Source organism: Cucumis melo, chromosome 1 (assembly GCF_025177605.1).
Source record: "Cucumis melo cultivar AY chromosome 1, USDA_Cmelo_AY_1.0, whole genome shotgun sequence".
In the NCBI taxonomy this organism is placed as follows: Eukaryota; Viridiplantae; Streptophyta; class Magnoliopsida; order Cucurbitales; family Cucurbitaceae; genus Cucumis; species Cucumis melo.
The window spans coordinates 34,245,554-34,269,409 of NC_066857.1; the positions used below are offsets into that span (position 1 = coordinate 34,245,554).

Here is a 23,856-nt window from a genome sequence, read left to right on the forward strand (position 1 = left end):
GAGTTGTATTTTAAATTCTCATTAGTGATATTACATGGAAAATCTAATTAAAATATTATATTGGGTGGTTATGCTACTGACTATTGATTGCATTTTTTGGATTTATATTTGTGCTATTAGGTATTATTTTAAATACTATTTGTGTTTTTTTTTTTTTTTTTTTTTTTTGGTTAGTTGTGAATTTCATATTAATATGAGTGAGGCTTAGAACTTATACTATACAAGTCCAATTGGACAGGTTGAATTTTTCTTTTATCAATTGAGAACGAGAATTTAACAAATATATCATTTCAACATTGTCAGTTGCAATTTGTAATCAATGATTAAAAGAAAAAGTACAAGAAGTTATTCATATTAAAAGAAACAACAGGAGATCAGAAAAGTCCAACCAACAACTCTCAATTTTTCATGTTCGTAAAGGAGACAAATGTTATGTAGAAGATGATATCTTTTTCACATTAATTAAAGAACAACTTTGAGAGAGGCAAAGTTGCAAAATTTTAATTTTAAAAGATGCTATAAACATAATAAACATTTTCAACGATGTAAGTGTCTTCTAAAAACCCCTATATTTTGTCTCTTATACTTCCTTTCACCGTTTGTGCACGTTGCTTCCTACATTTGATAGCTATGTACCAACAAAATGCATATATATATATATATATATATATATGTAATAACACGGAAAATGCTCATGCCCAAAATGAAAAATACCAAAAATGTTCTGTCAACAAGCATAATATATTTGGTATAAGATTATTTAGATGTGGCTATTTGGTACACAATCATTTAGATCTAAACGATTTTTTTTCAAGATTCTCTCCATCGTTTAATTTGGTCACACGATCGTTTAAATTTGATACACCATACTTTAGATCTGACTCCAAATCTAAATAAATTTTTTCAAGATTTTTTAGTACACGTTTAGATTTGGCCAAACAATTGTTTTCAAGATTCATTCTTTTGTACACGATCGTATTTTTTTTTTTACAATCATTTAGATGTGGCTATCCAAATTTAAATGATTTTTTAAATATTCTTTTGTACCCAAATTTAAATGCTTAAATTTTGCTACCAAAATCTAAATGATGTTTTCCAAATCTAATTGACATTTTTTTCAAGATCTTCAACAACCAAATAACAGTTTAAAAAAATATAGATCTTTTATATTCTATACACGATCTTGAATCAAATAACAGTTTCAAGAAAATAAAAGAAGAAATATGGTAGAAAGAAAATAATGGCAGAGAAAGACAGAAAAAGAGGAGGAGAAGAACGATAAAAGGTGAAGAGCAAACCTTAAATATTTAAAAAAATGGTAACTTCACACACTTATTTATTTTGTTACCCAGACCGTAAATATTTTACCGATATGTCATATTTATGAAAATTTTCTTTTATAATATATAGACCCAAGTCTCAGTTAGAAAGGGTTAAATCTTCCGTCAATTGAGATTTGAATATATATATATATATATATATATATATATATTCCCAAAAGAGACAAGTTGTGTTGATTTCTTTCTTTAATAAATAAGATGTAGAAACATACAAGTTCTTCAAATTGAAATGGTTGAAAATTTTAATGATTGAGGTTTATACAATTCCAATAGGAGAGGTTGAATTATTTTTTTTATTAATTGAGAACAAGAATTCAACAAAAATATCATTTCAACGTTGATCACTTGCAATTTATAATAAATGATGAAAAAAAAATTCAACAAGTTTTTCATATTAAAAAAAACAACACGAGATCATCAAAGTTGAACCAACTACTTTCAATTTTTCATCTTCACAAAGGAGACAAATGTTATATAGAAGATTAAAGAACAACTTTGAGAGAAAGCTAAAGTTGCAATAACACCGATCTAATTTGTAAGAGATGCAACAAACAACATTTTCAACATTACAAGTGTCTTCATTGAGAACCTCTATATCTTGTGTCTCTTAAACTTTCTTTCACTGTTTGTGCACATCTCTTTGTATCATTGATAGGTATGTATGAACAAAACGCATGTATATGAAAACGCATGTATATGTAATAAACGCAAGGTGGACAACCAAGTGAGTAATCCAACTCCACAATATATATCATTTAACATTTAAATGTGGTTGTAAGCATTCCAATATTGTTTCATCACACCTTCATATGTATCCTTTCCCAATTCCCATTCCATAACCAAATTCTCAAGAAATGGTCATTGCTTTTGATTGGATGCTCCTCTGCATCCAAAGATGATATTTTCAAATATTCCCCCGAGTTCAAGGAACAGATACTAGCAAAGAGAGAAGATGATGTAGAAATATGAATATGAATATGTAACTGGCTTTGCCTTCTCTTTATCCTCATGCTCATCCGACTTCAATAAACAATTCCCGCAGTGGTCGTTTACCCCAATAAACAATTCTTGCAATGGATTGAACCAAAGATAAAAGGATAGAAGTTATAGAACTATGAACTATTAGTTATTGGAATGATATTGGCATCTCTCTTTGACAAAAATGACTAAATATATCATATGGTCTACGTACTTAAAAATATTAAAATCTTACAAACTTAATAATCTAATGAGTAATATCAATTGCACTTAAAAAGCATTGTCCTCTCTATATTAATTCAAGATAATCAGATTTTCTATCATGTTAGTGCCTTTGAAACAACTCTCCAACAAGTTCTCATGGGAATAGTTTAAAAAAAAACTTGCAATTCGCTCAACACAAACTCATGCATAGGAAACTAACTCACTTTACATGCCTAAAATGATGCGACCAATAGTAAAAAAGAATAACAAATATATCTTGAAAGTTAATTGAGAATAGAAATTCAGGTACATAGTATTGTCCTCTTCTTTAGGTAAGTGAGCTCTAAACTCATTATGATACCAAATTATTTATTCTTTTGGCAAATACAATACACCATTAATACATGATCATCGAAGGCTACATGTCAACAAACTATCAATGACTATCACAATCATGACATGAACATCGAACAATGACTATCACCATCAAGACATGATCGTCGAATGCTACATGTCAACAAACTATCGATGACTATCATCCAAAGTGCCAACAAGACACTTCTCCAGCAAAAATTCATCATTCACCCAAGCATGATATTTATCTAAAGATTATTTAAGAACAACTTTTTGGCCACGATCCAGGATTTATTATATAAACGGATGGAAGTTGAACGAAAAATTAACCAGGTGTAGATGGCAGTAGTAAGAGTGTGTTTGGGAAAATTTTGAAATTATTATAATCACTTCAAGATCCGTTTGATCACTCCAAATTAATTTAATATTTAATTTTTCACTTTTACATTTTCACATCATTAAAACTAGTTTTGAATGATTAAAAGCATGTTTTAAAGTGAATTTAAAAATGACAAAAGTGATTTAACAATTTGACTATTCCAAAATTCCATAAAAATAGAAGTGAAACTTTATAACAAAAAAACTGAACAAAATTCCAAGGATACTGAATAAAGATGTACAATCTTTTCCCACTGCCTTCATGAGTATATCAGCACCTAATAAAAAAGTTTGTCAAAAGATGAACAAGTTTGAGTCAATAGTCTACCCAACTCTAATAACTCTCAACCATGATGTAAGGTGCATTTCAAGAATCATAGCGAACAATAACTAGAAAATACATATGAGAATCGACCAGCAATATATAAGTAGAACTAGAAGCTACCTAGTTCATGAATAAAAGAGAATAATCATTCTTCAAAGACGTGGAAAACATGATACTGTAGCCAATTTTCCATCTTAAACATTTAGGAGTTGTATGCAAGAGTGGTAACTCATGAACATGAGACAAACTAATCATGCTACTTTACCAGCTCTGACCTCTGAGGCACACTGAATACAATCAAATGTATTCAAAGTTCACTAAAAATGTTTTCACGAAGAAAAAAATTGCATAATGCTCGTACCTCCAGGGTGAAACTTCATATAAGGAGATATATTATACACACGACCTTTCAGAACGGTCCACATGGAGCCCTCAGTCCGATGTTCTTTAACTTCACTCATAGGGATAAGCCTTTTATTTGACTGGCCTTTCAATCCTAATCCACAATCATGAACCAATGCTCAAGATTAATCGCACTATTTCTCAAGGGTAATTAATAGCATTAGCCTACCAACTAGTAATCATGTAAACAATAAAATGCACCTATTTTGCAACAAAAATAACAACAATCGTATTAATTCAAAAATGTTGTGTGGATACTCCGTGAAGTTCATAATGTGGGGGGACAGCTTCTCTGAACCTTGAACATGCCAAGCACAAACAATTTATATCTCTTGAATAGCCCAAACGAACATCAACTTAAGGTAAGGTGTCAGGGTCACAAACTTAAGGTTAAAAACCATTTTAATCCCTGGAAGTAAAAATTTAGTCTTTCAGCATAGAGTTTCTAACAAGTTGGTCCCTATACTTTCAAGTTTCAACTTTGTAATAATTTAATCCCTAAATTTTATTGTGTGAAAATTTAGTCCTTGTGTGTTAGAGTTTAGTAAAGATTTTAATCCCCATCATGAAAACTATTGTTAAAGTTTAAAATGATTTCTAACATATGTAGATCAAAAAACTGATAGGAAATTAAATGAAATTATAAACTACAAAGGTCAGGTCATCACTATCACTTAATTTTGGAAGAATTTTTCACGATAGAGATTAAAAGGCTATATATTAAAGTACAATCACTAAATTGTTACAATTTTTAAATTAAAGGAGCTAGATTATTAAAAATTAAATTCAAGGGTTGGACTGTTCCTTTGGACTAAAAGTGTTCTTCACCAAATTAAAAGAAACAAAATTGCCATAATTAACAAGAAGAATAATAGAGGTGCTGATATGATTAGGCAAAATCATAATACCAAAATGCAAGACAGTTTAACTAGATATCATTTCCACAAATACCTGCAAGATCAGGATGGGTTCGAGTAAGCTTAAGCCAATCCATTTGACTATACCCCTTCTCAAAAGGAACCTTTGTTCGAGCTGCAGGTTTACGCACAGCAATCCCCTGTTTTCCTGAATTCTTCACAACCTTTCCAGTATCTTTCGGCACCTCTTCTGTTGACAACGTACTAGATTGTTTTGAAGACGACATATCAATAACATTAAAATCCAAGGAACCAACTGTTGCCTGCTTTCTGGAAGGGATATCATTCGACAATTTATCATTCCAAACGATGCGGGTCCTACTAGCGGTGCCATTTGCCAATTCATCCCTTAAGGTAATATGACCTATATCTGATGCAAGATCCTTTGCCTCTTTATCATTCCTTTCAGGTAAACCCACCTACTAATATATTCATATAACAGTAACCATAATATAACTTAGGTTGGAGAGTGAACATTTTTCTGACTGAAGAAGGTTAAATGATACAAAGAAGGAAGCATGCCATTGAGTTGAAAACTTAAAAACTAATTTTATAGCATAAAAATAATACTTGCCTGACAAAATGTGAAGTCGTCCTCAGAATCCATCTCAGTATATTTACTCTCAAACTTCAAGCAAACCTCTCTCCAACAATGAAACTTCAAGAAATTGTTTTGCTGCATCACAATACTAAAAGTAAATAGATTGTACATAGAACATGAATCTCCCTTTAAATTTGATATATATTTTCAAATGATAAGGTGAAATGCATTTTTTTTAACTAATGTTAGTGAACTTTTTTCTAAATCAGCACATTAAAACTCAAGTAAAATTTCAGTAAATTGATCTTAAACTTAGAAGGATATAAACACTGTCATTAATCATTACATTGTTAAAGTAAAGGTTTTTGATTTGTGAACTGATCTTTTTTACTCTTATAAGTACGAAGATTGGACAAATGCAGTAAACTATGGAGACTCTCGAAAGTCATCCGTCCAAAAACCAAATCGATACTTCAACATGTATCATAGGTAATAGAGCTTTTTGAATCGTGAACTGCACCAATTTATGACCTAAACACAATTAACCTGAACTAAATCATGATGTTAAACTCCTCGAAACATAACTGCGCAGCGTGAGTTGAAACAAAGCATCTAATGGTTGGTTCAAAGGGTAATCTGAATCAAATTTTATCGAATGAAGCCCTATTGTTTAACCGTATATAAGAGAAAAATGGTAAAACCCCTAAAACCGAATCACGGGATCATAAGAGAACTAGCTGAGATTCGAAACTAAAGCACAGAAGAGAAATGGAGGAAGTACTCAGAACGAAGGAAAAACATAACAGGAAGACAATAGAGATGAAAATTAAAGCTACAGGAACGCTTGACAAAACAGAAACAGAATTGAAAGCAGAGAGAAACCCAAATCACATAATCTAAAACATCCGAACTTGGAATTAGGAAATGAGCGTAAAAGCTTCCGAAACTTTAGAGAAAAATTAAGGATTAGCAACTCACTGAATCGGAATAGGTCGTGGAGACGCCGGAGGTCTCGAGAAAAGCTTTTGGCCGGGATCCGAGTTCCACAATCTTGTCAGTAAAAAGCAAAGGCAGAAATGAGGATCGTTGAATGTTGCGTACGGAATCGATGATCAGGCTGCCGTAGTTAGGTTTTCTTTACTTTTCTTATTCTTTTTTCTTACCATTGACTTTTTTTTTAAAGAAAATCATCAAAAAAAAAAAAAAAGGAATATTTCGTAAAATATTTAAAATCAAATGTTGTCTTTAAAAGAAAAATAAACAAAACTATCTGCGATAGTCAATATTTTTCTATAAAACTTGTAATCAGGTAGGCTCTTCTCAAAAATATAAAAAAGCTCCAAAATATTTATATAACAATTTCAAAAATAAAAAGTCAACGATTCCAAATATTTTGGTATACCATTTTTTTTCACGATTTTAGATTTGGGTTAAAACAAAAATAATAGAAGAAATGTCGGTGGAGAAGACATTAAAGAAGGCATAGTGGAAAAAAAGAGAGAACAAATCTAAAATATTTAAAAAATGGCTAACCATCTTAAATATTTTGATTATATTTAGAAAATTTTCTCTATTCCGTTTTTATTTTTCTTTAAAATTATTTTAAATTTCAAATATCTTTTAATTTTAAAAATAATTAGAAATATTTTTAACAAAAAGATGGATATTTTCAAAACCAAACATTAATCGCACCTATTCTTTAAAATCCAAAGAATAAAAAGATAACTTTTTTTAGAAATTAAATTTAAAATGTTTTTTCTTTTCAAATATATATTTATAAGAACGTGTAAAGCAGTAATTTAGTTTATGAATAACTTTTAATTTTGAAACGGTTTGAATTATAGGTTGAAAATTTTGTCTAAATTTAATCACTTTCATCGAATAATTCACTGAACTTAAAAGAAAACTTTCGTAAATATAACAAAACATCAACCATATATATATAAAGTTAGTAATTTCCGAAATATTTTAGGTTTATCTTTCCATCTTTCTTTTCTTCGTCGCCATTTGTGTATTTTATCTTTCTTTCATTGTCTTCCTTCTGCAATTTCGTCCTTCTTCTTTCCTAATTTTTTTTCAGCAATTTCTTTCCATCATCTTTCTTATTTTTCAATTGTTTATTTTACATTGTTTAATCATTTCATCGTTTTTCATCTTTTCCTCTTCTTTTCCTCTTCTTTTCTTCTTCTTTTCTTTTCGCTTTTCCATCGTCTTTCTACTTTTCCTCTTCTTTTTTTTCGCTTTTTACGTCGTGTACAAAAAATAGCAAAATCTAAAAGATCGTGTATAAAGAATTTTGAAAAAAAAATCATTTAGATTGGAGTAGGTAAATTATCATGTAGAAAAAGTAAACCATTGTGTAACAAAATAAAAGATCGTGTATGTATAAAGAATCTTGAAAAAAAATCATTTGGAATGTAGTAGCCAAACATAAAGTAAAAAAAAGTAAATGATGGTGTAAAAAAAATCTAAACGATCGTGTACCAAATTGGAAAAAAAAATCATTTAGTTTTGAGTCTCCAAATTTAAACGTAATCAAATTAAATAATCGTATAAATTGAAAAGATAAATTGTAGTCGTATATAAACGATCGCATACAAATTGTAGTCATATTTAAACGACCGCGTATAAATTGTAGTCATATCTAAATGATCGTGTATCAAACAATAATCAAATCTAAACAATCGCAAATATATTACACGCATTGTTGACGGCGTGGTTGACAAGACATTTTTTGTATTTTACAAGATGGACCTCTGGACTTTTTTCGTTTTTGAAATTATTCTATAGAATGTAAATATTTTATCGCTTTTTTATATCTTTGAAAATAACCCTAACTTAAGTTACTCATATGTCATTTACATATAATTATGTACTTATTTTTAAAAGAAAAACAAGGAGAGTTTCAAATTACTTAACCTTAGAATTGAATTCAATCAAAATGAAATTACAATCTACTCAAAAGTCCTAAATGTCTTCTACAACAATTAAAAAATAAAGATAGTCATGAACATCTAGAAGACCATGCATGTGTTGAAATTCCATTCACACATCTCAATAATTAAATTCCTCCACATTGAGTGGCAAAAATTTTAGGGTTTTCTTTTCCTATCTCTTTATGTCCTATGAACTCCTCATAGTGGGTATCTGCATATTCTTTGTTTGGTGAAGTCAAAATTTTCTGCCACAATAAATAATTAGAATGGAAAATATCAACCCATCCAACAAATAAGGCAAATTATTTTTTCTTTCCACATAATATATAATATATATAATATAGTTGGTAGGAATTTAATTTCGACCTAAGTTTGAAAATAATGCCTCTTATTCGTCTAAGCATATATTCAAGAACATTATGCCATCAATTATATAATCAAACTTGATTTATTAGTACAATGAATTCAAATGAAAATTAAGTCTAAATCTTAACCACTAAAATTGTATCTTAATAAACTTGATTTTTATTATTATTTAGAGCTCTCATTCAATGGACATATTCGTATTGTTCGAATTTCAAATGAGAATAAAAAGATTTAAGAAAAGAGGGCAACATACGAGAATAATTAAAACACGGTTTAAGTTATTTGTTTTAAAAAAATCATCTAAACTATGTTTTTAGTTGTACAATTTTATTTTTTGTTTAAGAGTGTAAATACAAACAATAGATTATCTCAAATAGTTATATTTAAGGGACAAAATTGCAAACCAACAAAATAAAATATGACTAAAGGGTTATCTTCTAAGAAAATTATTGATTATTATAAATGGGAGACCCGGTTCAAAATATATTTATATAGAATATGAAATTTTGTTATATTTTATAAATAATTTAGTTTCATTTTACTATATTTAAAAATATCATACATTTTATTTAGGTTTATTATAGTATTGTTGTAATTTTAGTCCAGGTGATTTTAAAATTTTAGATGCAAATTAATCTTATCCTTGGCCTAAATTCCAAAATTACTTCCATGGTCACTCAAGTCTAATATATGTTAGTCAAAATAACAGCAGTTGTACTTTAGAAAGAATCAACAAATTACAAATTAAAATAGAGACAATCCAAATTGAACAATTCCAAAACTTGTTGGCTAAAATAATAAACATAAACATGAGCCAAAAGAATGGCAATTTAATTTTTGTTTGGGGTCACGGGTGGAATGACAGACAACCCAAATGTCTGATTAAATTATTATTTATATAAGATTTAAACCCCCTTGATTATTGATACTTTGTGTTTAATTGTATTAAGCTTATTAATGTTTTATCTCACAACATCTGTTTGAGTTTATTAAAGTTTTATCTCATAAGAGTGGATCTATTTGAGTTTTCGAGTTTTGTCAAAAATGTTAGAGATTTAGTTCACTCTATTTGAGTTTTCGAGTTTTGGCGAAAATGTTAGAGATTTAGTTCTAGGTGGGTCCTGTTCTTTTGTTTGATGTCCACGCTCTGTGAATGGATTTGACCTAGCTCAGGTGGTCGTAGTGAAAGGTGATTGGAGTTTTTTTGTTCCCTCCTCCTCTTCTTCCTCTAAGAGGTGGGTAAGTCTTATTGTCTTGTAACATTGAAAAAACTAGATTTTTGCTACCTTAATGTCTATTATTTAATTTTTGAAATTTTGAAAAGAAAAATTATCAGAAATAGAACCTTTAATAGAATATTTACACTTTACAATAAAAACGAGTAAACCTAAAAATATATTTTCTCAAAATTTATTATCACAACAACGGGTCTTATTTAATAAATATTCGATAAAATGTTCTATTTTCGACAATTTTTCTAATATCAATATTTAATCCTATAATTTTATTTTGTTATTAAAATAACATTAAATCGAAACAAGACTCAGACATAGGTGGTAACCATATTCCAAAGGAATTAAAATAAAAAACAAAGGTAAAAATTTAAAAACACAATATTTCAAAACCTAATGACGAAATTAAATTTGGATTCGAAATCTTAAAAAGCAAAAAGTTAGGTTTTTTTCCCTTTGTTCAAAGTGCCATTCATGAATGTAATTTGGAGCTTGAATGCAAAGTCGTGTTTTCCTCTCCCTCTCTCTGTCAAAAATTAATAACAACAAAACAAGTAAGAAAGGGGGAAAAATGGAAAGTTTGATTCGCTTCAGATTCTTTTCTTTTCTTTTCTTTTCTTTTCCACGTTATTACCAAACGAAAACAACATTTTCCCCCACAAATTCTCGCCTAATTTCTTGGGACAGAAAAGAATTTATAAAACTAATTCATTAAACAATCAATTCATAAGTCAATAGCAAGAACACTTAGCTAGAAATCGGTAGATTCGGAAAAGCGTCAATTTCGAATTTCGTCAATCATTCATCCAAAGAATCAGAATACGATCGGTCCTCATCTCGTAACGAACGAAATCGTGTCATCAACAATAAGCATATAAAAAATAATTCTAAAAAAATGAAAAGACAAATCCAAAACTAATTTTTCCAATTTTTCATATCACGATCGGAGAGGAATTTCTCTCACAAGAACATTCCAGAACTTCTCCATTCAAACAATATCACAATCAGACAGAGTAAAGAATGAACTCATTACTCTCAACGGTGACAACTAAGAAGGCGGCAGCAGTACGCTCGGCAACATCGCAACGAACAATCTGATGAGACGCCGCATCGCCATCGCCGCCGCCGCCGCCGCCGCCGCCGAGGCGAAACTCTTCAGAGTGATGGCCGTCGTCGGAGTTAGCGGGAGGATGGTAGTACATCCGACCAGTCTGAGGGCAATGGGAATGAAATCTGGCGACAATCCTGGCACCGGCGTCAAGAATCTCGACTAACTTCCCCATGGAGACGACGCCGAGGGAAAGGACTAATAATAATAATAATAATGGAGAAATAATCCCTGGAACGATCGGAATAGGAATCGGAAAAAGAATGTGAAGGGAGAAAGGGATCTGTCTTGTGAGAGAGAGAGAGAGAGAGAGATGGAGGGTTAGCGATTGAAGAAGAATCAGAAGACGTCCCAAAGGAAGGCCATAAAAATGGGTGATAGAGGTAGAGAGAAGAAATGAATGGTTAGAGAATGGGAAAAGAGCGTTGAGGGATTGGTATTTATAGGAACAGCTGGCTTTGCGTTGAGCTTCGTTGGAATTTCCCTCCAGGGCGCGTGTACCTTTTTAATTATTATTTATTATTTATTATTTAGAGATTATTTAGAGAACCTAAGCCAAACAATAAATACATTACTGCTATTACAAAAATAATTAACGTTTTCATCCCAACGTCACTCCTCTCTATGGTTCCGCAAGGAAGGTGTAACCTAATAAATCGAATTAAATTTTCAATCCAATCCAATTCATAAAATATAGGTTAGTTTGTCGAGTTGTATTATTATTATTTTTCTTGTTTTTAAATTTTAATATTTGTAAATGGAAATCACCGACCATAAATCGAATATGTTTTGCATCTAGTTAAACAAAAAAAACTCTTGGAACTCAAGATTATTTAACATTTATTAAATAAATAAATAATAATTAAATATAATATATATTTATTTATTAATATTTGTATTTATTATGGGTTGACCCGAATTTTCAACCCTTTAACCTGCAACCCAACCCACATTTTAAACTAATCCAACCTAACTCATATAATATGGGTTGGGTAGTTCGAGTTGTCGGGTTTCTTGGATTATTCTTACACCCCTACTCGGTTAAGTTTGACTAAGGGCGCTAGTGAGTTAGATTGGATTGAAGATCTTATCTTATTTGTAATTAGACTAACTTGAAAAATTGGATTGAGTTGTGTTATCGGATTATTTTTTTTTTAACAATATTATTTTTTAACTTGAATTTTACATTTTAAAACTAAAATTATATTTCATAAAGCTTAAATGTAAAATACCAAAATTCAACATATCTATTACAAACCGAAAAAAAGAACTTCATAATAATATGTATGAATTATAATATTTATAAGTTGTAATATTTATTTTAATAATATTATAAATTCGAGTTGAGTTTCGTCCACCAATATTTTCAAAAATGTAACACGAACTCAACCTAACCCGAAAAAAACATAAAAAATTCATTTCAACCAACCTCTTGCAATTTGGGTTGGATAATCTGGGTTGTTCGGATTGTCGGTTATTTGAACACTCATAGATTTGACTGTCAATTCGAACAAAACAAAAAAAAATTGATTTTACGAGTAATTAAATGACGAACATCATGATTGTCAATACATTTATATGGTTGTTGAACTAAACTCTTACTAATATGCAAAAAAAAAAAAAAAAAATTGAATTTAGATATGTACATGTAGACGGTTTGATTTAGTACGATTGTTAATTTTAATTTGCATAGAATAGTTTGGGTTCGGTTTAATTCTTTAATATGTATAATATACATTGTTCCATTTTGTTATCAGCGTTCTAATTCTAAAATCAAACTAAACCCACAAAATTTAATGTCTTTGTATTTGTAAATCGAATCTTTAGTAAATATGAAAGTAACTTCGACCTAGTTCAATTATTGCACATTTTAATCTTTGGGAAAATTTCAAAAAACCTATAAACTCTAATGATTTTAGTAAAATAAAGTATGAGTTATACTTAAGAATCAAGAAGTTTTTGTGATTTTATTTAAATTTCCACCTCTATTTGTACTTTAGAAGATGAAAATATGAATGTACATAATTGATTTGGGTCGAAAACGAAGTAAGGTTAGTTGACCTTTCAAAAGTACCTTTATAAAGGTTAATTATTTTCAAACAAAAAAGCATGACTTTGTAAGAAAAAAGTCCTCACATATTGTCTCTTTCAATCTTTACTTTGACTTTTTTTTTTTTTTGCTCTCTCTAAACACCTTAATTAAGAATTGTTAGAATTAGAAAATTGAACATATATCAATTTACTTAATTTAGATTAGTTTCGAATTTCAACTCTTTAATTGTATCGATCATAAGTTTTAGCAAAATAAAACATAATTAAATATTTAAATTAATACAATCGAATAACTTTGAAATATAAAGAAACATTTATGGATGTTTTTAAATAATTTCAACTTAGACGATAACTTAGCCTGCAATAGTCTATACCTAAGTTTACGCACCTCTTTTATTATACACATGAAAATGTATACTTTTTAGTAATCTTTTCAAATAATATAAAAGCAAAATTGTCACGTGACAACTTTTCATTAGTACATCAAGAGTTGCATTCAAGATTTTTTTCCCCGTCAATATCATTTTGTATAAGTCTAACGTCTAACACATATCTAGATGTATTGTACCACCAAATGTTTTATACGTGTTCAATGTGTATTAGAGTATCTGCAGACATGTTAACCAAATCGAAATATATATATATTTTCCCTTTAGCTCTCGACTCAATCAAATAAATATACGTAAACATATTTTCTAGAATTTGAATATAGTAATAAATTATATTATTGTGAACTTCTAACCAAATCAATCATGTAGGTTTGTAAATAATATTCAAACCAAATGAAGGAAACTTTTGGTAAATATATATTAAGATACGGATAAAATAATAGGGCATATAATATACGATCAATATTTAAACGAAAATATGTTTATAATTCAATTTTATGTTTTGTGCCTTTTATCCACTAATAATTATATCCATTCAAACTTTAAATTTATTTTATATGAATTTGGTTTTTTCTTTGAAAAAGTGCGAGTAAATCAAATTTTAGATAATGGACTTCAACTAAAATATATTGAGTTTTTCAAGAATAATAAAAAGAACAAACTGAATATCCTCTATATGACAAAAAAATTACTAAAATAACAAAAACTCACCGCATTTAATTTTATCATCTAAAACATTTTTTTTATATATATTGACATTTTTGACAATTTTCTAAAATAAAAAATACACAATATTTTTTTATTAGAAGATAGATAGATTTACCTTATAAATGGGAATTTGAAAATATAAATATATGATTGTTAAATTTCCTCAAGTGTAAACATCATTTTCACAATTTTGACAAAAAAAAAATGATGGAGATGATTTAGATATATTAATTATAAAACCCAATATAAGAATTTGAATGAGTTTCTAAATCATATATGTGATGTAAATAAATTCAATAATATATTTAAGAGAATGAATTATAGTAATAAATGCTAATCTTTTTTTAACAAGTCAAGGTTGAAGAAGATCAAATCGCATATCAATAATAAAAACAATATTCAAAGTGTTCATCAATCTATATGCTACCTAGCCCATTAAATATTATATATATTATTGGGTAGGCAATTAGTAGGCATAGAGTTGAAAAATAGCATTTTATTTACATTATTTATTTCTTTGCTTGATTATGAGAAAATAAAAACATTAAATACATTTAATTTCTTTGGAGACATTAAAGTTTTTTTTAAATGTATATGAGATCATGGCATATACCAAATAGGTAAAATAAATTGAAAAGGTGAGTAAATTTTGTCAAGACCGATTTTCTTTGGTTAGATGGCAAGTATTGTTTCATGATTATGAATATTAAATATGTCGATCGGAATTTAACTCAACTAATATTTGAGTGGATTTTTTGCTATAGCTTTTACTATTTTATATTCATCAATTTTCTATTATATACTATAATATTTACTATTTTCTTATCAAACTAATGAGATCAATTATTTATCTCATATACCTCCTAAACTGTAAAACAAATAGGTTACTGAAAAAACTAAAGAAGTGTTTAGGACACGAAGTGAGTTATTTGTAGTCATAGGTCATTATAGTTTGATTAGAATAGTTTGTTTTTTAGTGTAGACTATTTTAGTTTGATAATAAAATATTAAACACATAACAAAGAATAAAAAAATATGAATATTAAAGGGGTCTTTTAAAAAATATAAAAAAATGGCAAAATATTTACACTCTATAGAACAATTCAAAAAATGAAAAAAGCCTAGAGACCCACCGTGTAAAATACAAAAAATGTCTCGTCAACCACGCAGTCAATAACGCGCGACATAATATATTTGCGATCGTTTAGATATGGTTCAATATATAAGCGATCGTTTAGATATGGCTACAAGGCGATCGTTTAGATATGACTACAAGCGATGGTTTAGATATGATTATAATTTATACGCGATCGTTTAGATATGGTTATAACGCGATAGTTTAGATATGACTACAATTTATACGCGATCGCTTAATTTTGTTACACGACGTTTAGATTTGGAGACCCAAATCTAAATGATTTTTTTTTTAAATTTGGTACATGATTTTTTTAATTCTTTTGTTTAGATTTTTTACACGATCGTTCAGATTTCTTTGCACGATCATTTAGATTTATTTACACGATTTTTTTAGACGGTTGTTTACATTTAGCTACTCCAATCTAAATGATTTTTTTTTTCAGGATTTTTTATACACGATCTTTTACTTTTTTTAAACGTGTTTACATTTGGCTATTCCAATCTAAATGATTTTTTTTCAAGATTCTTTATACACAATTTTTTTTATTTTTTTACATGATCGTTTACATTTGACTACTCAAATCCAAATGATTTTTTTTTCAAGATTATTTATACACGATCTTTTAGATATTGCTATTTTGTTGTACAGTCTTATACACAGTGATTTAGATTTGGTTAGCCAAATGTAAACGCGTAAAAAAAAGAAAAGAAGAAGGAGGATGGAAAGAAATCACAACGAAGAAAAAAGAGGAGAAATCAAAGCGAATAAAAAAGAGGAAAAGTAGAAAGACGATGGAAAGAAATTGAAGCGAAAAAAAGCGAAGAGGAAAAGAAGAAAACCGATGGAAAGAAATCGCAGAAAAGAAAAATAGAAAAGAAGAAAGACGAAATCGCATGGAAAGACAAAGAAGACGAAACAACATAAGCAAGACGGATCGGGAGAATGAAAAGAAAAATGGAATGACAAACTTGAAATATTTAAAAAATGACTAATAGCAGTTTTGTTACATTTATGTAAGTTTTTCAATATTAAATAGTAGAAACTATAGTAAATTATTAGAAAAAAAATATTTACAATAACTAACAGAAGACTGTTTTAAGAGTAGGATTTATTGCGGTTAGAAGCCAAAGGTATTATTAAAATCTTAACTAATCTTTAGCCGAAATAGCAGTTAAAGTTTGGGGAGAAATGAGAATAAAGTAAAAGTGAGAGGGCATGAAAGTAAGAATATAAACGCCGAATATCCGTCAAATTGTCTTATTCATTAAAGTGGGCCACGAGGGAAGCGCGTGCGTCTCAAATACGCGGCAAAAACTCGCGTTACATTTACAACTACGAGCGTTATGACACCCAACAAGTTCGGGAAAAAAAAAAGAAAAAAAAGATGTCTAATTTTTGGGGGGTTGGTGTGGGGCTTAAAAAGATAAAGCAGTTTTATATTTCCAGTTATGCCCTCTCATTTTGTAGATATTTACAACTTACAATTTTGGTGAATGACGTCAGAAACAAAAATGAAATTAAATAAATTGTTATTATTTTGTTAAAAGAAAAGTCCCAACTTCAAAACCATTTTAGCCTAATTATATATTTTAAGGTAAACTACACTCTTGGATCATTTTATCTATTTCATTTTAATAATAATAAAAAAAAAAACTACAAAATTGCAAGTAGAAAAGAAATAAATTAAATACAACAAATGGTCAAAAATAATAGTTTCTTACGTAGGTTTGAAAAACGATAATGTTCTTTGTTACTTTTTTTTTCTGTAACGGATAATGTTAGAACAATAGGTGGTGGTGATTAGACGATGATGGAAGTTGGTGAAGAGTGAAGGAAAAGGTTATCATAGATAGTGAAATAACTATTTTTAAAATTTTTTTTATAATATTTTAGTTTTAATACTAATAATAATTATTGTTATTAACTTTATAATTTTTAATTAATTAAAGAGACCAAAATCAAGTGTGTACAATTTCAAATTTTAGAAACTAAATTTAATCAAACAATTCAAATTTCAATTCCCTAAAGTGTATATATAATTCTTATTAAATCATTCTCTTAATTTAGACAAATAATAATAATAATAATAATAAAAAAAAGAAGGATTAATTTTTTCTATTTATAAAAAGAATTAATATATCAAATAGTAATTTACAATAAAAAATTACTGTCACCGTCAACAGCGCCTGTGGCCTAATGGATAAGGCGTCTGACTTCTAATCAGACGATTGTGGGTTCGAATCCCACCAGGCGTGCAATTTTCCTTTTACCCTCAATAGTAATTTATATTTTGTTTTGGGCCACCTTACGGGCCTCCTACCCACACTTCCCCATTTAAAAGCCCACCAAAATTTCTGAAGTAGAAGGGAAATGGGATTGGGTTGATCGGCAGATCACCGGTTCTTTTGGGATATTTCAATGGAGCTTTACCTTCACTCTCCCGACGCTACAATCTTCCGTTGCTTCTCAACTTCCTTTACGTCCACGGTCATTTCAATGACTTCCATGAGCTCCACTCCTTATTTCATCTCTTCTTCTCATTCACGGTCACTTAAGCGGAGTTCCACCCAGTCATCCGATGCACTACAGAGAGACCCGAAGAAGGGTCTGTCTCGGATTCTGAGGAAAGACGCTGCTATTAAAGCTATAGAGAAGAAAGCCAACTCCAAGAAATACAATAATCTTTGGCCCAAAGCTGTTTTGGAGGCTCTCGATGAAGCTATTCAGGAGAATCTATGGGAAACTGCTCTTAAGGTTGGTTTTTGTTATTGAATTTGCTCAAAATAAGGAGATAACGATATTTATAGGGGTTTAAATGAAGGATATTGACCTCTTGTTTTGATACCACGTTGAGTTATCGATCAATCTAGAAGTTTAAGTTTAATGCGTTAGTGTGAGTTTTATCTTTTATCAGTACTTTGATAATACCAACGTAAATGCCTGTAAATACCTTGTTAGCTGTCGCTTAAATAAATCATTTCCACTTTGCCATTAAGGAATGAGCACTCATCCAACTCCAACTCCGTTTATGATATGTTTGGAAGTGTTTTTGAAATGGTTGAGATCACTTTCTTTTTTCATCTTCAAAATCAATTTTCACAGTACAAAAAATGCGTTTAAAACTGTACAATTAAAGATTGAATTGATTTTGAATGACAAAGGTGTGTATCGAAGTGATTTTAAATTGTGCACGGGTAAGCTGAAAATTCTGAGTGCGTTTGGTATACTTTCAGAATCCTTTTGCACCGGAAGTTCTGCAGAGCTCTAGTTTTAGCAATTTCAACATGACTGCCAATGCTTCTTCTGCCCGAATTTTCTTTCATGAACAAATTAACGCTATCGATCCTTTTTATATGTGGGATGATTTATCACGGTAGGGTGTCGTCCCCAAGAAAAATCCTCTACGATTGTTTTGGGATCTTGGGAGGAAATTTGAGAGTTTGTTAGGTAGTAGGTTTAATGCATCCTTTGATTCATATTTGTAACTATGAGCTTGATTCTGATCCTCTTAGATATAACTCCGTTTCTTTAGATAGTGTTTGGACTTATTTTTCTGTTGGCTTTGTTTGGTATACTCTTGTACGTTCTTTCATTTTTCTCACTCGTAGACTGCTTTGGTGTGATTTTTGCTTTTATTTCTTTTGTTCAGAACCCCTGCACCCTGTCTTGTTAGTGTTCAAATAGGTTTCAGAAATTCATTTCCTTCGTTTTCGAAGTATATTGAAAAAAGAAAAAAAAAAGTCTGGATACAACGTTTTCATATATTGTAAATGAAGAAACTTATGACTGATGAACTGGTTTTGCCCTTGTATATTTAAAATGAGAGTTATGACCAAATAATTTTGCATCTCCTCAGATTTTTGGATTACTTCGCCAGCAACAATGGTATGAACCAAGATGCCAAACATACACAAAATTGTTGATGCTTCTTGGTAAGTGCAGGCAACCCGAGCAAGCAAGCTTGCTCTTTGAGATTATGTTTTCTGAGGGGTTGAAACCTTCTATTGATGTTTATACTGCTCTTGTTAGTGCTTACGGACAAAGTGGCCTCCTTCACAAGGCCATTTCAACTGTTGATGAAATGAAATCGGTTTCTGACTGCAAGCCAGATGTACATACATATTCAATTCTCATTGATTGTTGCACAAGACTCCGTCGTTTTGATCTTCTGAAGGAGTTACTGGCTGATATGTCCTATCTGGGGATCACATGTAATACGGTCACTTACAATACTATTATTAATGGATTTGGAAAGGCTAAAATGTTTGAGCAAATGGAAAGCTTGTTACTTGAAATGATTGAAAGTGATAGCTGTCCTCCAGATTTGATTACATTCAATACTTTTATCAGAGCTTACGGAAATAGTGAGCAGATTGAGAAGATGGAGAAGTGGTATGATGAATTTCAGCTGATGGGAATCGAGCCAGACGTTTGGACATACAATACTATGATCAGCTCATATGGGAAAGCTGGAATGTATGACAAGATGAAGTCTGTTTTGAATTTCATGGAAAAACGCTTTTTCTCTCCCACAATTGTTACTATGAATACAATTATTGATACTTTTGGAAGAACTGGAAATATTGAGGAGATGGAAGAATACTTCAAAAAAATGAAATTTCAGGGAATGAAGCCCAACTCTGTGACTTACTGTTCCCTTGTAAATGCTTATGGTAAATCTGGTGATCTTGAGAAAATTGATTCGATTTTGAGGCAAATAGAAAATTCTGATGTGGTACCAGATACCCCTCTTTTTAACTGCCTTATCAATGCGTATGGCCAGGCTGGTGATGTGAGAAAGATGGGAGAGTTGTTCTTGGAAATGAAAGAGAATAAATGTGTTCCTGATGGTATTACATTTGCTACAATGATTCGTGCCTTAAAAGCACAAGGCATGACCGAGGCTGCTCAAAGATTGGAAAATAAGTTGATTGCCACTAACGACGGTGAGGTAAATTGGTGCTTATTTATGATTCTGCATAATAGTGTTCTTATCTTGGCACCATGAGCATAGCTCCGCAAGTAAGGCATTGCTAATCTCTTTCAAGAGGTTGTAGGTTCAAACCACACGTATGATATATGTAATAAAAATAGCATTGTCATGTCAATCATTTTTCTATCCTATATAAACATCTCTGACATCATCTTAAATCATCAATTGACCCAAAATTTTAAACTGATGAGTGAATACAAATTTAATATAATATTCAACATCCCTTCACTTGGAGACTTGAAATATGAAGAAGACCCAACAAGTGGAAATGAATGTTAATTGGAGAGAAAATAACATTGTAGGGGCTTGAGGAGTTCTGGGCTACTTGCTTTGATACCATGTAACAATCACAAAATGTGAAAGAGATTTTCTTCATTGATAAAGAATGTTTTATCAAGTAATTTATGGAGAAATTGTAAACAAAAATCTTACAGCAAACCAAAGTCCAGCGTTTTCTAAAGCTTAAGGCACAATAAAATGAAAGAAACCCTTAAACAAAAGAACTTTTGCATTTAAGCTTAGTAAATTTTTTCTTTTTGTTAATTAACAAGGAAAGCCCCTAGATACTACTATTTTCTAAAAATAATTAAAAAATTCCAAGGCACAAGGCTTTTCAAGGCGAGACGACAGACTTGGGTTCGAGCTTAGGGATATGCTCAGAGGGCATTTTAGAACACTAGAAATTAACTGAATCTCTAACAAATACAAAAATCATTTGTTAACTAAATACTTTCTAGTGTTTTTTTTCCTTTCAGCTGATCTAATGTTGTTCTCATGTACCGAAACTTGTCCCTTTTACATACCTTCATTCTATTGGTTTGATGCAGTGAAACCTGGCTTGACAAGGAACCGGTACTAAAACATTTCAGTAGTGTGGAAAAATGTAGATCCGTATGGGGGTATGGCTTTTCAAGGGATCTCTGTCTACATTAGTGCAAGGCATTCTTCTCAATTCTTCAGGTAGATTTCATTAATTTGTCGGTTGTCGTGCTACAAATTTAAACCGAAGAATTCCATCTTGTTTCTTTTGTTGTTTCTTGCTTGTTTTATGAAAAATAATTTTCCTGTTCGGCAAGACTTTACAACTCCAAGTTTTTGTGCTTATTCAGGTTCACTGTAGATCACATTTTTAAAAAATTGTCTCGTGATGGGGCAGTGACTAGACTATATCTTTCACTACAAGTAAAGTTTCTTGATGGTCTTGATTCTGAATGATCCATTTGTTAACATGTAAGCGCTTCTTTCCTCATTCTCTATCTAATTGATTGCAAATAATTTCTCAAAAATAGAGTGTAATTTATACAATCCCAGCAGTCACCACCTATCATTTCTTTCATGAAAAAATGGTATGATATTGGTTCAAGGATAGGTTTAAGAAAGTGGGAAGGGATGAAGTTGGGCATTATCGAGTAAATTAGGACTTGAGAGAGATCTCAAGAGAGAAAATGCAAGTACCTGGAATCACTTGTTTATATTGTACTTTCATTAGACATTGCGATATCGTTATATGGTGTTTTCATATAATTTTTGGGTTTGGATACCTAACACACTATTGATTTCCAAATTTAGGTTCAACAAAATTCCATTTCAATTGCATTTGTCACATGGTATATACATCTACTTTTATGTCCGATTACTTGGCTAATATCTGTATCATATTTGTATTTGACAGGAAAAATTGTGCTCTTGACCAATGTCCCCACCCCCCATAAGCTTAATGGGACTACTGTTTCTTCTCAAGGCAACCAACCCTTGGCTACAAACCTTCATGTATGGTCTTTTCAGAGCTAATCTGGATATCAGAATTGATTTCTGCTAGAGGAGCTCTAGCTCTAGCTCTCTAGCATATGGCTTGCAACTCCTAGAATTGGACTACAGCTCAACTCGAGATGCTTCTCATACTGTTATACCGTGGCCCGTCACATTACCATAATCTTCTTGTATCTTTCATTGTGAGTGTTTTACTGTAGCCAATTGCCCTATTGCATAATCTTCTGGCATCTTTCACTGGTTGTGCTTACCTAAAACTTGTCCATTGACATTCTTCCAACTATTGTTCCCTACTTTACAGCTGCCTATAGAAGATAGAGCGATCTATATTCTGGGGAAAATCTATGATTTATGAGTCTTCTCCTTGTATGAAAGACTCCATTGTTTGCTCGTCAGCTTTCAAACATCAGAATAATGGCTCTTATCATGTTGGCATATTTTACTGTTAGTTGCATTTTGCGTCTTCTAATTAAATACATGTCTTGATAAGATTCTTTGTAGGACGGAGATGGAGAATGCATTATCTTCTAACCCCAATACTCACTTTCGAAGACGAGACATTTTTTTCTTCCACGAAGCTTGGGTACTCTCATTTGAGAAATTTCTGTATTTGTTTTTGGTTTCGTTAACAAGAATGGAAGAGATCAAAGTTTTTTTTTTCTCTCCATGTAATCTAAGATTGGCATATTTTCGACATTGCCTTTATGTTATAGTTACCTATTACACTTAATTTTATCAATATAATATCTCTGAATGACCGACGTGAGTATGATTCGACCCTAAATAAACATTGAACCTTGTTTTATGGAGGTCATATCACAGGAAGTTTGTGTGAAGAGTTTAGCTGACGACTAATTTAAATCGTTGTTGAATCCTTAATAAGGTTTCAACATTATTATTTTCTAATATTTATTTTGATTTTATACTTTGATTAAGATCATTCATCCGAACATACCTATCCCAATATTTGGCCCTGCTGGGCTCCTTTAGCCTCAGACTATGTTCAAAGTGATATATTTTAGCCCATCAACTTTCCATATGAATATCTTCAATCAAATAGTCTATAAAAGAGAGCATTCTCAAGCTCAAATATTTGACACATGCCACCTTTTTCTTTTTCTTCTTTTAGTATAACAAATCTAAAACAAAGATGCTAGAGATTTGAACTTTCAACCTCTTAAAAAGGAGTAGATATCAATTGTTGTTGACTATGACATATTCCACTCAAACAAAGCTAAAAATTTGAAATGAAAAGATACCAAAGTATTCAACAACAAAAACGACCTACCTTCTTAGAAATTCTTGAATAGGAGTAGTCTACAGAGAAGTTGGTATCAAAACATTTTAAAGAATAAATAGACAAATGGGAAGAAAACAAGCCAATTATCTGTGTGAATGGAATTAGAAGAGCACACAAAAGTGAGTCAATATGATGAAAACTTAAATACATAATATGTATATATATATATATATATATATAAACCCATTTAAAAATCATGACTTGAAATGAAAGGAAAAACAAAAAAGTTGAAAACTTTGAAAAGTGAAACTGAAAGCAGTGAGAAAAGCAATAAGGGGTTTGGTCAGTGGAGCAATGAGAAAGGCAACAACCAAACCTTCTCCAAAGTCCAAACAGTGGCATAAGAAATTGGATAAAAGGAAGAACAAACCCATCAATCTATTTTCAAAACAGAAAACAAAGCATTTGAAAAAGGTGTAATTTTT

At 30.5% G+C, this 23,856-nt stretch overlaps 2 protein-coding genes and 1 non-coding gene across 11 annotated transcripts; 2 read left to right on the forward strand and 1 right to left on the reverse strand.

The window, feature by feature from the left end:
* Positions 1–2,776: 2,776 nt before the first annotated feature.
* On the reverse strand, positions 2,777–6,651 carry LOC103499949 (cytochrome b5 domain-containing protein RLF). 2 transcript variants are annotated; one of them, XR_007822708.1, is made up of 7 exons: positions 6,418–6,591; positions 5,473–5,574; positions 4,933–5,317; positions 3,941–4,075; positions 3,482–3,532; positions 2,994–3,124; positions 2,777–2,959 (listed from the first exon to the last, which is right to left on the reverse strand). XR_007822708.1 is itself a non-coding variant. In XM_008463110.3 (6 exons), the coding sequence occupies exons 2-6, from the start codon at positions 5,503–5,505 to the stop codon at positions 3,045–3,047; spliced, it is 684 nt and encodes a 227-aa protein (XP_008461332.3). In that variant the 5' UTR covers positions 5,506–5,574; positions 6,418–6,651; the 3' UTR covers positions 2,777–3,044. The 2 variants fall into 2 exon arrangements, 1 of the variants encoding a protein (XP_008461332.3); XM_008463110.3 differs by having other exon boundaries at positions 2,777–3,124; positions 6,418–6,651.
* A 10,899-nt stretch (positions 6,652–17,550) lies between these two features.
* Positions 17,551–17,623, forward strand: TRNAR-UCU (transfer RNA arginine (anticodon UCU)). The gene has a single exon. It is a non-coding gene; the product is annotated as a tRNA-Arg (tRNA).
* Positions 17,624–17,724: 101 nt separating this feature from the next.
* On the forward strand, positions 17,725–22,890 carry LOC103499948 (pentatricopeptide repeat-containing protein At3g53170). 8 transcript variants are annotated; one of them, XM_008463102.3, is made up of 6 exons: positions 17,725–18,122; positions 19,225–20,314; positions 21,189–21,321; positions 21,471–21,591; positions 22,034–22,313; positions 22,433–22,890. In XM_008463102.3, exons 1-3 carry the CDS (start codon positions 17,787–17,789, stop codon positions 21,218–21,220), a joined length of 1,458 nt encoding a protein of 485 aa, XP_008461324.1. In that variant the 5' UTR covers positions 17,725–17,786; the 3' UTR covers positions 21,221–21,321; positions 21,471–21,591; positions 22,034–22,313; positions 22,433–22,890. The 8 variants fall into 8 exon arrangements, with proteins under 8 accessions (XP_008461324.1, XP_008461328.1, XP_008461327.1 ...); XM_008463106.3 differs by having other exon boundaries at positions 22,622–22,890; XM_008463105.3 differs by having other exon boundaries at positions 22,633–22,890.
* The last annotated feature ends 966 nt before the right edge of the window (positions 22,891–23,856 follow it).

What these genes read in the sequence shown, in the direction of transcription:
- LOC103499949 (XM_008463110.3), bottom strand. Translation starts at nt 5,505, where the DNA reads ATGGATTCTGAGGACGACTTCACATTTTGTCAG. An exon ending in AACCCATCCTGATCTTGCAG is followed by an intron (nt 4,076 to 4,932) that starts GTATTTGTGGAA and finishes ATTGTGGATTAG; the next exon opens with GATTGAAAGGCCAGTCAAAT. An exon ending in AGATTGTACATCTTTATTCA is followed by an intron (nt 3,125 to 3,481) that starts GTATCCTTGGAA and finishes AATAATCTTTAG; the next exon opens with ATAAATATCATGCTTGGGTG.
- LOC103499948 (XM_008463101.3), top strand. Translation starts at nt 17,787, where the DNA reads ATGGAGCTTTACCTTCACTCTCCCGACGCTACAATCTTCCGTTGCTTC. An exon ending in TATGGGAAACTGCTCTTAAG is followed by an intron (nt 18,123 to 19,224) that starts GTTGGTTTTTGT and finishes GCATCTCCTCAG; the next exon opens with ATTTTTGGATTACTTCGCCA. An exon ending in GTTGATTGCCACTAACGACG is followed by an intron (nt 20,315 to 21,188) that starts GTGAGGTAAATT and finishes GGTTTGATGCAG; the next exon opens with TGAAACCTGGCTTGACAAGG.